The 16,971-nt window shown below is 40.6% G+C and overlaps 1 protein-coding gene across 2 annotated transcripts; it reads left to right on the forward strand.

Annotated features, from left to right (window-relative positions):
- Positions 1-4,750: 4,750 nt before the first annotated feature.
- Positions 4,751-14,666, forward strand: si:dkey-262k9.2 (uncharacterized). Of its 2 annotated transcripts, XM_058648310.1 has the most exons (9): positions 4,751-5,038; positions 7,735-7,823; positions 10,432-10,492; positions 10,853-10,888; positions 11,581-11,613; positions 12,378-12,443; positions 12,549-12,617; positions 12,819-12,861; positions 14,067-14,666. In XM_058648310.1, the coding sequence occupies exons 1-9, from the start codon at positions 4,756-4,758 to the stop codon at positions 14,110-14,112; spliced, it is 726 nt and encodes a 241-aa protein (XP_058504293.1). In that variant the 5' UTR covers positions 4,751-4,755; the 3' UTR covers positions 14,113-14,666. The 2 variants fall into 2 exon arrangements, with proteins under 2 accessions (XP_058504293.1, XP_058504295.1); XM_058648312.1 differs by lacking the exon at positions 7,735-7,823 and having other exon boundaries at positions 4,922-5,038.
- The last annotated feature ends 2,305 nt before the right edge of the window (positions 14,667-16,971 follow it).

Consider the following 16,971-nt stretch of genomic DNA (forward strand, 5'->3'; position numbering starts at 1 on the left):
CACACAAAAACTTCACATAATCTTCCTGACATACTTTACATATATATTCAAACTGACGCAGCTGTTGGGTTGTTAATTATAACAAACTAGGGTGTGCACTCACATGCATATAGAAAAGATACATACAAAAACATTTTAGCCAATTAACAAAAAGTATATATATATATATATATATATATATATATATATATATGTATTGTATGTAATACTATAAGTGACTATAAGTACCTCATACAACCCCATTTCAAAAATCCCAAAATATCCAGTCAAGCAGGAGACACATGCAGCTAAAGACAGCATCCATAAAACTACTGCTACAGTATATAACAAAGAAAACAATATGTAAATGAGTTGTGCAAATATGAGGTTGTGCGCAAAAATCAAAGCATATTTAGGCTGACAGTAAATGTTAATACCAATACACTCATATTATTACTTTTAGAATGCCACAGCTTTCCATAAGACATTTACTTATTTATTTTAAAAGGAGGCATTATTAAATCTCAACTGACAAAGCGGTAAAATCATTCAGAAGCCCACAGGCAGACGGGAGTACAAAATGAAAGGGCACTAAGAAAACAAAAAAAAAAAAAAAAAAACTTTGGTCGGTATGAGTTGACAAAACAGCTCTTAAAGAAAATCAAAGTAGCATACTATCTGACTGGATGGTGCAGCAGAGTGAAAAACAGTTAGCCTGTGAGGTAATTTCACCCAACCCAGCAGAACCAGATAGGCCGAGCTCTTCTTGAACAGCCCCAGGTATCGTTAAGGGTGCAGCTCTCTCCCTCAGGGCAAGACGCAGGCTCACAGCACATGATGGCAGTGGCAGAGCAGTTTAACAGCTCAAAACATCCCTCTGTCTACAATCTCTCCCCAATCTACAGAGAATGGTGAGTCACTGTTGGCATGTGTTATCCAGCTATTTCTCTTAACAGTAAGGAAAACAACAAACCAGGATAACACAAAGGCCTGGGATTATGTGATTAGTCATGTGTCACATTCAGGTGAGGCCTCTGTACGTTTGGCACAATCAATAATGAGTCATATTATTAGTAGTGCATGAATAACTAAAGAACATCACTCGTTTCGCTGAAGTGTGGCAACATGTTTAGAACTGTAATGGCAGTGGCGTGGAGTCACATGTAAATGTGTAACAATGGCACACCCATAAGTAATGAAATAATAATAATGAAAACCGTTTGTCACAAAGAAAAACAAGCACAATATGCAGCTTGATTGCATTGATATGATGAAGGAACACAATTGTAAATGCTAATTGATATACGATGTGTTTATATCCACCCACCTCATAGGTAGTGAGCATGATAAAAACAGCCACATTGCTCAGCTATGACACAGCCATTTCCACTGTGTGTGTACCCACAGTCACAGTGACATCCCTCATAACAGGGCCACGGGCAGTGGATAAAATACCACAGGACTCAGGGCATGCACTGACACATATTGTAGTGTGAATTTCCAGGGCATGAGAGTATTTTGGGAGGAGGGGAATGAAATCAGGTGCCGTCCAAAGTTCAGCTAGCCTCACATCAATCTTCCAACTTAATCGTATAGATCTTGTCAGAGTTCTGAAAGTACAACAGAAGCATGTGTGCAGACCTCAGTGATTTACTGGCGTACCAAAACAACACATGTAGAGAGTCAACATTAATATCACTCACAGCACTTCTCACTCCTCCATGGTTTGACTTCAGCTCCTGCCCCCTGGCACGCAACAGTGTATTCTCTCAAACTACTGCAAAACATTTATTCTTTTGCATTAGACACACACACACAAGTCATTCATGCAGTTCTGAAAGAAGGCCACAGATGCAATCAGATGCAAATTCAGCTGTCCCGAGAACAGAGATCACATTTTCATGATAGCATTTTCCAGGTGTTGACAGGGATCAGGAAGATGCACATGTAGAAATATGATTTGCAAGGCTGCCATTTAGACTCAGTTTGTCATTTGATGAGAGGCTAGAATCCCTATTTGTATCAGATTAAGTCCTCAATAATTAACAACCATCCCGGAATTTACGACAACACGAGTAAGCGAGCCAAAATGGACCGTTACAAAATTGAAGAGGAAGACTCCACAGAGCACCATCAATCAGAACATTTAGAAATGTGTTACAACAAAGACAATTTAAACAGCATGTTTGTAAATGTGAAACTTCTGACCTTTACTTTGCCCAAATGCTCCCTCGCCAAAGACATGTTCACTCTATTGATCCCCAGGAACAGTTGCACTTGCTAAATAACAACAATAGGATCAGATTCTTCCTCATTACAAAATAGGGATAAAAGCTATTAAAGTTAAAGCTTTGTCCATAATAGTCCCTCAAGTGTGTCACACACATGACTATCTTTAACAGGTTGTAATGCCTGATATGCCCTCTGACCCTCTTGGATGGCACATTTTGATCCACCTGGACTTGTGTGGTTGGTACACTGCATGGTGTTGTGGCCCACACAGACACAGTGCAGCTGACAGTGCTCATCTCGATAGACGTTCTCATGAATTTCATAAAAGACGCCATTGTAAATGCAGCCAGACTCCGCGTCTACAACACATTCACCACCACTGTGGAAAAATCCCAGTTTGCAGAAACAGCCCTCTTTGCATGTCACAGTGAGAGGATTTGGAGTTCCACATTCAGTTATGACTGGCACACAGGAGGTTTTCAATGTTAGGTGGACTCTAGAGGAGAAAAAAAAAAGAATTTGACATAGTGTAGTCTGGTTATTGTAACAGCTGCTGGGTTTGCTAGTATCTCATAGCCTGAGATATTTCAGATCCATCATCAGGAATGATTTCATCTTCTGGATGAGCATTAAAGTTCTCCTGACACTGCTCATCAATCAATACATTTGACTTGGGGAGATAGTAGGAACCTTGATGAGCACAACCACACTTACTATGTAGGATAGCTATCCCAGTCACATTGGCATGATTCCACATAAGGGCGAGTGCAATCACAATGAGTCTCTGGGTAAGTTCAGGTAGTAGGCCAGGCAGAACCACAGTGGTTGTTCAGAGGACATGCAGCTGTCAAAGAAACAACAGTTTTGTCAAGTACTCTGTGTATTAAAAATGAACTTTTACAGCACTTGGAGATGGTTCTCTGGTTTTGGACTGTGGCCCCAAGCCTCTGGCAGCTGCTGGCATAAGCTGTCAATACCCTGCACATAGAGGATGCACTTCTACTGAGACATAGGTTGTTTCAGCAACTAATCACAAATGGCCGAGGATCAATATATGAATGGCAGTCTGCGAAAGGTCCATCACTTCTCTGTAGCAGAGTGCACCCGCTCTCGGAGTTGCCACAGTTTCCAACAGAAAAGAGACTTGGGTGCACAGAGGACATGGGACACCACCAGCACAGTTCTCAATACAGGTCCCTATATTGCTGCTCAGCACCCAAGATAAAAGATGAAAATACACGGGTCTGATAAGCTCTGATTACCATTTCCACACCAACCAAAAAGGCCTCCAGTACAGCGCTGGACCAGCTTCAACCTGACGATGGGGGTTCCAGTCATACTGAAGAGTCAGGCCAATCACTGGAGCCGATTGAAAAGCTCACAAGGCCAGCTGCAGGTACAAGACACATTACAATTACAAAAACAAAGTTTACAATTCAAAGTTTAAGTAGTCTATGTTGCTGTAACTTTCCCTAAAACGTGATTTTTGTCTTTACCCATGGAGCGATGAATACCCTGGATGTTTATCTCCACTGTGTGAGACAGAGACAGTGGCCAAAGTGTAGTTACAGTTTCCCTGTAGGACAAACTCTCTTCCATCAAACATGCGGTAATAAGAGTCACCCCATGCAGAGCAGGTTTTAGTTTTCAACAAACGGAGTGGTTTCCCATCTTTGATTAGGCACTTCTGTTTGTGAAGTAGCCGCAGCTGAAATCATTTGAATGTACATAGAAGTGTACATTCAGAGTCCATGCCTAAGCATGCAAAGCACTGCAAAATACCTCAAACACACTTCTGTCATATCTGTGTCTGTTTGAGGAGGTATAACCAGCATTATCAGGCAGCCGACTCATATCAAGTCTGGCAGATATTTTCTGCAGTACAATTATTGTTGACCGTCACAAATAATGTGAATTTGATCTAATGTCTCAACTGGAACAACCCCAACAACTCTACAGACAAAAGACATGTTTATTCTGTGATGGTGGTGATGTTGAGATTTGCATTAACAGACGTTATTGCCAACAGGGAAATGGGCAGTATTCCTGTGTTAACAAAGAGGGGGGAAATGTAATCGGTTGGTTTTAACTGAACAAATCCATACAAACAATCCTGAGGTGTTTGTTTGGAACAGGTAAAACCAACCACAAAACCTATAGCTGACACTCAGTGCAGGACACTAGGAACATGTTGCTATTGACATCCCCTAAAAGTGAGGAGTATTGGGATAGTAAAGTTGCTTCCCCACAAGGACATGAAGGAGGATGGCTATCACAGTGGGAAGGTGGGAGGGGCAAGCCATGGCCATTTCCACAGATAATGGTCAGGTGAATTGTCTTTGGCTGGCTACCAGAGAGGAAGACACGCTGAAAGAAGCTAGTTTCCAAAACCTTCACTGTGACTGCAGTCCAAACACCAGCAGCTATAATTGTGACCTGCAGAGGAGATTACACACATTAAACTCACATTTAAAAGAACAACTGCAATAAAAGGGCACACGGATAAAACAATAAGACAATTAACAAAGAGTCCTGGCAGCAGATATGATGATAATTAACATGCTTTCACTGAATGACAACATTCATGCCGAGGTTTCTCTATTAGCACAGTGCGTCTACTTGTGCAACAGAGATAAGACAGGGTGGTGTCACATTTCAACCTGCCCAGCAGCCAATGGAGAACAGAGCTCCAACTTCCTGACTGAGTACACCTGCACTAACGTGCACACTCACTCTGGCAGTTTCCATGATAACAAGGATCTTTGCGTGGGAGCAGCGACATACCAACAGTGTGTAAAGACAATTCTAAACAGCAGCTCATTGAAATGTAAGTGTACCTTTTATCATATACATTCTATTAGAGTTATAGAGTTATAGTTATTTGCATAAAACTATGGTGTATTCTTACTGATTGCTCTTTAACAAGCGTATTATTGTTTGTGTGGATTGTAACTGAGACTATGAGACAAAAGTCAATTAAACAAAATAAAAGGATCACGTATTTCAAGTCATTGGATAAGCAGTGTAACAAGAGCAAACTAGTATTTAGTGCGGTGGCGTTTTCTCTGATACAATTGTGTATAACCAACGCTTTCTCAAGACACAATAACTTGAGACTATAATTCCCTCCAACAGCACACAGATTAATATCTTTTGTCAGGCCAAGAGCAGAAACAAAGCCACACCTCATTCAACACTCAAAACTAGACAAATATAACTTCTCAAGGTAGACAACAGAACTGTTGAGACTTGAGTGATGCAGGTGAAGAGAGTGGTGAACTAGTGCTAATAATGCAAATACCGACGAGAGCGTGGATGAGGACTTGGGTGAAGAAAGGACTGACATGCTGAAAAACTAGTCGGGTTGTGCTCTAATGCTTATGCAAATTTAGCTGAATGTAGTTTGATTGCAGCCAAACATTTACACATAATAGCTCAATAAGAACCTCGGCACTCACTAAGAGGTAGAGGTCGAACAGAAAGCACAAACTGCATTATTGCACTGGAAACACGCTTCAATCAATGGAAAAACAAACATAGCCTATGTTAAGTCTGTTTTCCTTTCAAGTCATTAATTAATAGACTGCACTTGCATGTGGAGTCAGCCAATGTCAGAAACGAGGCAGGGATGGTTACGGTGGACAATCGGCACACCTGGTGAGTTGGTGCAGCTCCCCGATGATGTGAATTATAATTAATTATCGTGAAAAACATTTTTAAAAACATTAATTGCCTTACAAATCAAGGAGGTTATACTTTTGCTAATGTGCCATACAGCATACAAATGAAGGATTGGCTTTAATGGAATTTGATGTGGATACATGGCCAAAGGAAGAAATTATATAGCAGTAGAAGAAATAATAGCAGAGATGGTGAGAGTTTGAAAACGTCACACTTCCTCTGTGTAGGTAGGTCATCAGTCTAATAATTGGTAATATACATTTTATTGTTGGTTGTATTGTTATACTCAGACTCTTTTGGTTGGTTACTGAGCAGCACTGCTGCTTCCTCTGTTCCCTCCCCATACATTTTCTTCCGTCTTATCAAGTTCGCTAAACTGTGTGAGTTAGTGTCTGTCCAAAACTTTCTCAGTGAGCAACTCACGGGAAGATTTTTAAAGCTTTCAAACAGAGCAGCAGCTCTGTTTGTCACAGAGTGAGTCAGGGTGTGACACCTTTTACATCATCATCCATTCAAATGTGCAAACTTCTTCCTGAAGGAAGTGAGTTACAGAACCCTGTACATAAACCCTGAATAAAAAATGTACTCTTGGCACCCTTTATCCCACTTCCTGTGTGTGTACGTTCTTGTATGTGTGGCTTTGTGGGGACCAAAAAACACACACACTATAGGGAGTCATTTTGGGAAAGGGAGGACATTTTGGCTGGTCCTCACATCTTTAAAGGGCTTTTTGGGGGCTAAGACCAGGTTTGAGGGTTAGGGTTAGAATTGCGTTTAGGTTAGGTTAAGGTGTTAGGCATTAAGTTGTGATGGTTAAGGTTAGGGTAAGGGGCTAGGGCATGTATTATGTCTATGAGGGTCCTCACTATGAATGCTGCTTGAATGTGTGTGTGTGTAAGACATTGTCAGGAACAGTAGTCCTCATGGGGACCAAGATGTGGTCCCAATGAGGCAGACATGGTGACATTGTGGTTTAATTTGGGACTGTGGTTAGGTTCAAAACGGGTTATGGTCCAGGTTGTGGTTAGGCTGTCCAAATGGATAGAAGTCAGTGCAGAGACCTAACAAGAACAGCTGTGACACTTGATCGTGTGTATTCTGGATGTGTTCTGACCTAAATAATAAAGCTGCAAGAATTCACTGATAAGTAATTAGCTACTAAATGAAGCACTTTTTTTTTTTGCTCCTCTGTTTGTTGATAAAATGAGACATTTGAGGATGTCATTTTGAGGGTCAAGAAACAGTGATTTGAATATTTACCATCGTCTGACATGAAATGAACTCTTGGTTGCAAAAATATTCAGTAAACACGTAAGTAAGCGCTTTTATTTGCTAATGAACGTGCTAATGAAGCTTCTTGAACACGGGGCACAAAATCTTTGTTGAACCCATAACGCGCATCATTTTGTGTTACAATTTTGAAAATATTTAGCTTATTTCTTTGAGGAGAGGTGAGGCAGAGTGTCAGGTAGCCTGGGCTGTGTAAACACCATGTCTCGTCTGGGACAGCAGATTTGTCTCCATCTGATAAAATAAAAAAGAAGTAAATATGAGGTGTACGTGCCCAGCCTGCTGTATATGCTCGAAATCTGATTATTGCTGCTTTGGTCACAACAGAGAGTGAAAATGTCAACATTAGGGTGCAACTATCGGATTTATTTTCTTGTGTCTGTTAACAAGTTTCCTATTTGTGCACACACATGCAAAAGAGAGAGAGAGAGAGGGCATGAACGGGGGTGTTCACAAATACAGGATATCCAAGACGTCTGTCATTGTCATAGACACTCTCATATCCACTTAGCTGCTTTACTGCTGGCCTTTTGTGTTCTCATGCTCAACAAGTCACCCACAAATCATCTGTACTGGAAACGACAACCACGTTTTCACTCAGTGGAGGACGTTGTTCACTGGCATGCGTGACACCAACTGAGGTACTGTGTATTGGCTTTATTTTAGATTCATTTTTATCATGAGCTTCCTTGTTACTTTGTGCACGGTCCAGTGAAAATGTGTTGTGCTACAGAGAGAGAGAGAGAAAAAAAGAGATTTGCATCAAACTTACTTAGATAAACAGCTTCTGGAGAGATGGCAGAGCCGAGTAAACATTTCAATAAGAATATTTTCTCCCTTCACTGAAGTGGGGTAAGCCACCACTTTTATGAAATTGAATGAAAATGAATAACAAATGATCTGAGTGGATTTTCCCTGCTGCACTCTCTCCTTGTTGTGCTCATTTCCTTTTAGAGCACATCTCCTTTAACTCTGACACATTTTCACAATCACCAAAGTTCTTCTTTTTCTATCTTCTCTCTTATTTCCCCCTGCTTGTATCTGTTTTCCATTAGACTTTATAGGCCATAGTAATTTTGATATCTTTGCATGTTAGCAATTCCTATCGTTGGTGTTAAAGCCTTATCCGAAGTGGCGAGTTTTAGCAGAGGGATGTTATCTGTGTGAACGGATAAGACAGAGGCAGTGTGTGTCTGTGCATGCAGGTCTGTTTATGGATACGTAGTAAACCTCTGTTTGTGTTTTTTTTCTGTTTTTCTTTGTTTTAATCTAGATTGCCTTGGGTGGGTTTGAATGAGTGGAAAGTGTCTATCATTCAAATTTAAACCTGGTAAACAAGACTGAGGTGTTCTGTGGGCTGGGCTGACCAGACAGGAATGAGTTTCAGGGTTAATCCTGTCAATGGAAAACTACACTGGGAAAATGTGTAGAAAAACACGACTCTATCACCCTACAGCAACCGTACACTGTACAGTTGATGCCTTTCTTTTTTTTGCAGCAATGCTCTCTAGTTTTATGATTGTAGGTTTCTAATTTTACGATCTTTGCTTCTCCCGTCAGAAGGCAGCTATGACTCTGGTGGTATTCAAATGTATAAGAATATACTACCCAATCTGAAAAATAATACAGGTGTCAGGAGCCATTTTAATGTGGAAGCAGTGGACTGGGTTGATAAATATTTCCAAATGGGATCAGCTTATTATTTCGCCCCAAAGCGACTCTGAAAAGCAAATTGGACACTGAAGGGGATTTTATTCGCGGCTTCTGAGGTTATTTGTGTTTGGAGGTTTACTGCAGCTATTCAGAGCAGCAGAACAGCCCACACTACCCTCGCTCTCCAATCAGCCTCTGTTGTGTGATTAACATCTTTTTCCAATATACTTAACCAAAATAGTTCTCGATGCTGTTCTGCTAATTTAGCACGATGATAATGTATTTGTGGACTGCGTTCTACTTGTTACTCCACGCAGCCGTACAGCGTGGACATTTGTCTCACATGAAGGACATCAACTACCATGGCAGCATTCATGGACAGGAATACTGTTTGCATTTGTCTTTCATAAAACAACCTCATGAAACCTCGTGAAAATAATTAATTGATGCTAAGTAGCCTGTCCTTTTTAATGCCCATGCCTCTTTTCCTTTTAATTTCCTTTCACCATGTACGATGCAGTGTAGTGTGTATAACTCATTTGTAGTAAACAGGAAACAGTATGTCACTAACTCCAGTGTGATGCAGTTTTGCTGCATACAACTTACTTAACAGTCAGGGTTACTGAGGTTGTTTTATGTCATGGGGGAAACAGGGGCACAATAGACATGGCTAACAATGAAGAGGCGCCTTCAGTATGACTTTTGGCACAAAGGTCAATGGCAGAGTTCCATCTGTGTACACTATCAAACTTTACATGAATTACTATTGGTTCCTGATCCCATGCCAAACTCCGTGGCTAAATCTGACCAATGAGGCATCATCCGGGACCTCAACCAGAGGAGAGGTCATTCCCATGATTTCCCATTTAAAAATATCAACATTCATATTGTGTTGGAATACAGCTGGGGCTTTGTTAGGCAGCCTCAGAAACATCTGCGTTTCACATCTACCGGATAATGATTGGGAGCCGAGGTAGGGTTTGTTTTGGGCCACGTGCCATGAGGAAGTTGGGCCATTTATCCTTAAGAACAACAAAAAGCAAAACGAACTCACACCCAATGTAAGTCTATCACTTAGTTTCTCTGATAAGATACAATTACTGGATGTGTCAAGCACATGTTTGTAATTCTGTAGTTAGAACGATTAAAAATGATTCACGGTGAATGTTTTTCGTCTTCTCAGCGGAAATCAGTGGAAACAGTGACCGTTGTTTTGTTGCTAGCGACGTTGTGTGCCTTTAAAAAGAGAAAGGGAAAATGTTGAATCAACACCTGCTGCCAGCCAACAGTGACAGAAATCTCAACACTTTTTCTGCTGAGCACTATGGGAAACAAGGTTGTCGGTCACTGACCCCCGCCCCGCTAACGCCTACCTCAAATTACAATGTAGATTTGCATACATGCCTCCAAACAGCACAAGGACCGATTGGCTTGGAATCTCAAGTTCCATTAATAGACAGCATTTCTGCTTTCTGCCGCACTCCACCTCTAAACCCAAACACCACAATTTCACACACATCAATGACGCTGAATATTAATAGCTGATATTTTTAACCTGGTTTCTCTCTCTCTCTCTCTCTCTCTCTCCCTTCGCAGCATTTGAAGATGATGCGATTGCTTTTTCTGTGTGTGCTGCTGCTGCTTCCAGCCGCTACTGGTATGTTCTCATCTCTGTGACGCTTTCAGGTGATAAGCATCTTATCTGGTTTATGTGTCTCTGCGCTGGCAGGTTTTTTTCCTCACCTACCCGTGTATCAACATTGACTGTGCTGTATGCACCGGGACTAATGTATGCACTCACTTTCCATTTACATTGCTTCCTTAAGTTGCTACGGCAAAAAAAAACAAGTATGTAGGGAGGAATTTCTTTTTTTATTAGCAACCTATTGCTTTAATTTCTTGACAAGACGATGTTAGTCTCCGCCCCATCAATTAATTTGACCTAAATAGAATTCTAATGAATAATGATCACCAACAGTTGTATTGTGACTGCATCTCTGTGTGTTTTTGTTTGCAGCTGTATCAGACGAGAGTGAAGGATCAGGTGATGACGGTAAGTCAATAATCTCTTAATAATCTTCTTTAACCTGTCTTTCAATTGACTTGGTATGGGAGACATTTAGAGAGAACTCTTTTTAAAATAAATACATATACATTTTAAAACTCAGCTGAGAGTTTTTATCACACGCTCATGCACCAACAAAGAGAAAAGAGAATATGTTGTACATTTGTTGGAAAAGAAATGATCTCACTGTAATTTTCATTCTCGTGTCCTCTGCTTGTTTCTACATGTTTCGTGTTACTAATATTGTCAGTTCCTTTACATCAGGGGAGCTCAGTGGGTACGTTGGGCGAGGTGTAGTTAACACATGTCAAGGGTCACACCAGGCATGTTTGTTAATAGGACCGGGTGAATTTGATGTCGTTTCACATTCATGATGCAGTTTGCAGGGAAATCTTTCTGTGCGACACATTTCATACCCGATGTTTCCCCTCCTCATTTAAAGTTGTGTTATTTACTCACAGTTGTGTTCACTGTAGTGTTACTGGGTGTAATTTTGTTGCCTACGGTTCAGCTTCCTCATCTATAATTTTGGTTTTCTGTGTCCAGTGTTGATTCTTAATGTTTCTTTAATCACTATTGATTAAAGCCTTCAATCGATATTGTTGCCCAAAGATTAAAACTATATGCTGACTGTTACTGATTAAAACAATTGAATTTTATTTTTTTCTCTCATTTTACAGATACAGATGATGAGGATTTGAGTAAGATAAATGGTGAGTGATTTTCTGTATTGTTTTGTGTCACATCCACTAACACAATAATGGCAGCTGTCCAGACAAGAGTATGGGAAGGTTATGGCCTCTGTGATTGTTGTCAGTAAGTCAGCATTATATTTTGGATGCTCTAGTCCAGTGAGATCCTTTGGCTCTACCCAACCGTTACCCCATGAATGGAATCAATTAGCTCTCTTGAGGACCCCTGTGGACTGTGCCAAAAGGCCAGTGAGCACAGTGACATCTCCGCCATCCTCCTGGTCAGCTAATTAACATTGGCATTCTCATTCTCTTTCCGCGCCTCTCTCTGTCACTCCTCATCTCCACTTTGATTGACGTTTGATAGAATTGCAGATCTGTTAAAACGAGGCTGCAACCAGGCAGTTATTGGAAAAGGAGCCATAATTACAAAATGACTCAAGCATCTTACAAGTAGTACAAAATAGGTGGGTGAGCAAAGATGTCAGTGAATGGCCTTCGGTATCTTTGGACACAGCAAGATATAGTTTCTCACTCTGCCAGTCTGTAGGCTCAAGCTGGGCTTGTGCCTGTAGCATTTTCGTTCGACTGGTACCATCATACATCAGACTTCTCAAATTGTAGAACTGTTCCTTTAATGACCTCGATCCTCTATCAAATCAAATATTTGTTTTGGCTTGTAGCAGCTCAGCAACAATTCATAACATCTTGATGAGACCTTTGCTGATAGTGTAGCAGTTCTATTGTCTTAACTGTAACCTGATTAACCTACTGTCTGTTTCCAGACGTTCACAACAAACATTCTCGTGGTTCTTCAACTGTAGATAAAACCACAGGAGAAGAAAACACAGGTTCGACACATTTTTGTTATAACGTCTTACAGCAAATGAACAGTCTGAGTGTTAGAAATACAGATATCATACGTTACATGCTAAGATTTATCTTTTCTGTTTCAGATCAGCTCGTCCTGGTGATCACCGTCGTAGCTGTGGCTGTTGTGGCTCTCTCGGTTGCAGCAATAGTCGGTAAGTGCCCTGTGTTTTGTTCAAACATAATTGAGTGAAATGTGGAGTAATGGTTGTTTGATTCACACAGTTGATAAATGCACTGCTGTAAAAACCTTCAGTCGCCTTGTAAAGCTGGTAATACCTAAGCAAATAGGAAACATTTCTCTTGTGCAGCTGTGACCTGTCCCCTTTTTTCTTTTTTTTTTTACCCCCTTGCAGCCGTAATGTTGGTAAGACGCCGCATGCACAGTCGACAGCAAGGGTAAGTGTAAATTTCCCGACATACAGAATTGACGTTTGATTATAAACTTTCAAAATCTCTACCCCACTATATTGTAAAACCCCATTCTCATCGTAAACAAGACAAACACATTTGTTTTCTTTGTGCGGCATACTTTCGCTGAGAGAGATATTCATGTTCCATTTGACCTCAAGTCAGCCTGCAGGTGACTGAACCAGTCTGATGGGTAACAGATTGTGTGCTGCAATGCAAATTTACCTTACTGCGTTCAACTCTTCAGCATCAAAATGAAAAAAAAAAAAAATATCCTAACGCAACATTCACCTTACGATCTGGGTCTGTCCAGACTTGTATAGCAATTAGTAATATAGCCTGAGGCCCTGCACCACTACTGGAGACTCCCCAACTGAAGTCTGTTACATGTTAGACATCAAACAATAGCCTTAAGACTGTGTCACTGACTCTGTATGACCAAATGGGACAGGTGTTAACCTGTTTCAACGCTTACCTCATGAATCTCAGATGAGGAGCAGATGACTCTACTCGGGGAATAAAACAACCCTGTAAACATAATCTTGGCGTCATGACAACAATCTGCCAACAGCACTCATACAGCAGAACAGCCTAAACCAGTTATACAGAGAGAGGTTCTTGCTTCACACTTTAGCACTGTTCAAAACTTATTTTCTTTTTTTTAAACCACAGTTGGCTTTCGTACAATTTCTGCAGAGTAATCACTTATCTTTGTTCTGGCACGCAGTAATGATGGCCTGCAGGTTAGGTCAAAGAGGTTTCACAGTTCAAATTAGTTCATAATCAGTTCCTCAACCATCAGGAGCACTAGCACTGTGAAGCAGACACCCAAGCCAGTCTGCAAGGGTTAAATTCATCCACAGGATTACTGGCTGCCTCCCAGAGCTGCAGTCAGCTCTGGCAGTGTTTGGTGCTGACTGATCGCTCTGCTGAAAAGGAGGCTTAATCACACAGCAACCTTTGCCTTGTTGGATCAACAGTGCCTTTCAAGGTTTTAAAGTTCCACCTGGGGAGGAGGAATATTTCAGGGTGTTGCAGTCACTGTGCACCTGTCAGTGCCCTGCAGCATCAAGCAGACATTACGTTTCCCTTGAAATTCACACGCAAGGATGCGTGACATGTCCTTGGAAGGAGCCTAAAACACACCTTATAATGGCATACTGTTTTGTTTTTGCCCCTTCTCCCATCTTCAGGGTCTACTCCGTCCCTACAGAGCAGGACCATAAAGGGGGTGTCTAGTCTGCGGTGGAGCTGCTGTTCAACTGTATAACATGCAGGCAAGAGAGGAGCAACGCACTGGGCTATGTCGTCTCCCACTCTTTGAGTCAGGACAGTGAGACTTCTTTGCACAACGGCCTGCTTCTCACCTTTCACTTCACTGCTCACTCCTATCAATACGTATGCAACATGTGTTTGTTTATTTTCTGTTTTTGTTTTGTACTTCGTTTTTTGTTCCTGCCATTTGTGCTCCACGTACACACAATTTAGCCCAGGACATTTGGAGCTCATTCAAATGTTCTAATTGGATTCTATTTGAGGAATCCAAATCAAAGCCAGTGAATATGGCTTAAAGCTTCTTTTGTTAAAAGGGATAATTTAGCACAGCCAGAACTCCCCCCCACCCCCTTTTTTAACCACCTGAAACAAGACATTATTCCCACCAGCTATGCAGTGAAACTGTGTTCGTATTTGATTTGGTGTTTTTTCTTTCTTTTTTTTTTGTGGAACAGATGTGCCGTTGTGAAATGGTGCTTTGAGTGAGACAAATCATGCTAATCCACTATAAGAAAACCCAGAGCTTAGTTCATTCTCCTATTCACTTGTCTGACATCTTCTCTTCCTGGCCCATTAGGAATGACAAGAGGCATTGCACGAGGAAGATAAAGCCCGTCCTCTGTCTTCTCAGCCTCCATAAAAAGAAACGAGTGCAAATAGCCAGTGTGAACAGACTATTACAAATTAATCAACCACCATGACTGAATTATGCTTTCTTTCCACCCCTCTTTTTGGTTTTAAAAGTCTTTCACTTTAGTCTCACAGATTAGTAATAGCTCTGAATGTTGTGGAGACAGACGGACACACTGGTAGAGGGAAGCTGGTTATGTGTGTGTGTGTGTGTGTGTGTGTGGGGGGGGGGGTGAATGAATAAATATCAACAATGCCTTTGTTTCAGTGATACACATTATGATTAAAATGAATTAATGGCCCTATGAAGGAAAGCTTTCTGTCAAATAAACCGAAAGCACCGGTTGTCCGATTTGCTGCAACAGAGAGAGGAAAACAGGAGACGAGTCCCTGTTCAGAATGTCCTTTGTGGCTTCATTGGGAGAATTTACAATGGAGTCAACAACACTGGCTCCCATTCAAGCTGAGAACAAAACAATTGTTTGGTTACATCTTCGTCATTTTGTACAGTGACATTCGTGCTGTGTCTTTAACAGATTGGCAGATGTGAATATTGTTGGAATATTTGTTTTACTGTTCATGTTTGAGCAGCATGTGGTGTAGACTGTTACTTCTCGAAAACATGTGCCAGCATTTCAAGGGCAGGACAATCCTATGGAAAAAATAAAAAAAAATAAAAATAATAATAATAATGATTCAAAAAAAATTAACATTTCAAAAATTTTAATGTTTCTATAGTCTCATCAATTTTACTGTCATTCACTAAACGTTCACTAATTGTTCTGTCAGACAAATGCAACACAGTGCAACATTCACATGCGGAGGCCTACTGTTTGAATGCTGTTCTCCAAAGATAGAAAGCAGTGACTTGTGCAAAAAACCCCAAACTCTACAGTATTTGGTCCAATGTCTTCTCTTTTGTTCACTTAACACCTCTGCTGTGACACTACTCGTGTAAATCTCCTGTACTATATGTAACTATTGAGCTGTTTCTTTCCCATGATGGCGTATTTTATACATAATAATATATTCTTTGTGTTTTCAAGTCTATTGATCAGTGAATGCATTGTGTCTCTTAATGGAAAACAAAAAATGATCTTTTTATATAGTTGTTGAGTATAAGGGGCAACGTCTTCTCTTTGCTTTTCATTTAGAAGTTGTGTATATAAAGACTGTGGTGGTTGGGGGCCAAGAACTCGTTTATATAAGACATGTGTCATATATTGTAGTATTCCGTGTCATACTGGAGCAAAATTCTAAATTTGGTCTTGATGTTAAATCATATTTTATATGCAGTTGTGTATTCAGATATACCCACGTGTGTTATTTGTACCAAGGTCATTCACAGCTCATAGTTTTTGATCATAATTAGTGCACGGCCAAATATCTCAAAATAAACCTATCGCACAGCCGAAGTATCTTTGATTTTGTTCAGATAGCAAATAGAACAATAATTAGTATGTCATATAGTCATGCTGATCTTTGAATTGTTATTTTTTAACATTAAATCCCTTGAACATTTGCTTGGTTTCAACCTTTGTTGATTTCTTTTTAACCGTCATCGTGGATGTGGGTGCACCAGTGATGCTAAATATCACATCTTTGTCCAGAATGAAAAGTGCAGGGAGAAGAAGTGACCTCTATACTTTGATCCTGACAGAACTCAAGATTGTCATACAGGAGAGCTTGTGGTTATTTTGTAAATGGCCATTAACAATAAACCAGATCAGCACAGACACTGACGCAGAAGGTTTTCATTAGCTGTGAAACATAAAGGTCATTAGACACAAGCCTGTAATGGCTGAAGGTGTGATTAAAGTCATGAATCATCTATTCTTTGTTATTATTTTTTTTCAAAGGAAAGAAATAACCGACTGATGATTAAGTTGCCGTTGGGTTCCACCTTTTTCACAACGGGTCTGCGTGATTCATTGATTGTTATGAAGTAGTGTAACATGCACACACATGTCGCTTAGTATTGTTTTGACTGCTGACTGGTTTCTTCCTGCACTGTCCTTGCGTCATCGAACGCATCTTGAGCTTGAGCTGGAAAATAAACACAAAATGTAGTGACTTGTTCTTAAAATAAAAAACAACAAAACGAACCTAAGCCACTTGAGGGGGCTGCTGTACTGGTACTTGTAGTAGTTGACGCGTTGTCTTCCGGGTCCAATGAATGAATTACACACAAGA

Source organism: Solea solea, chromosome 13 (assembly GCF_958295425.1).
Source record: "Solea solea chromosome 13, fSolSol10.1, whole genome shotgun sequence".
Taxonomy (NCBI): domain Eukaryota; kingdom Metazoa; phylum Chordata; class Actinopteri; order Pleuronectiformes; family Soleidae; genus Solea; species Solea solea.

Bases quoted from the DNA above. Each gene is read 5' to 3' on its own strand.
- si:dkey-262k9.2 (XM_058648310.1), top strand. From the start codon at position 4,756: ATGATGATAATTAACATGCTTTCACTGAATGACAACATTCATGCCGAG. The intron at 10,889-11,580 runs GTAAGTCAATAA...CTCATTTTACAG, and splicing joins TGAAGGATCAGGTGATGACG to ATACAGATGATGAGGATTTG. The intron at 12,618-12,818 runs GTAAGTGCCCTG...ACCCCCTTGCAG, and splicing joins CTCGGTTGCAGCAATAGTCG to CCGTAATGTTGGTAAGACGC.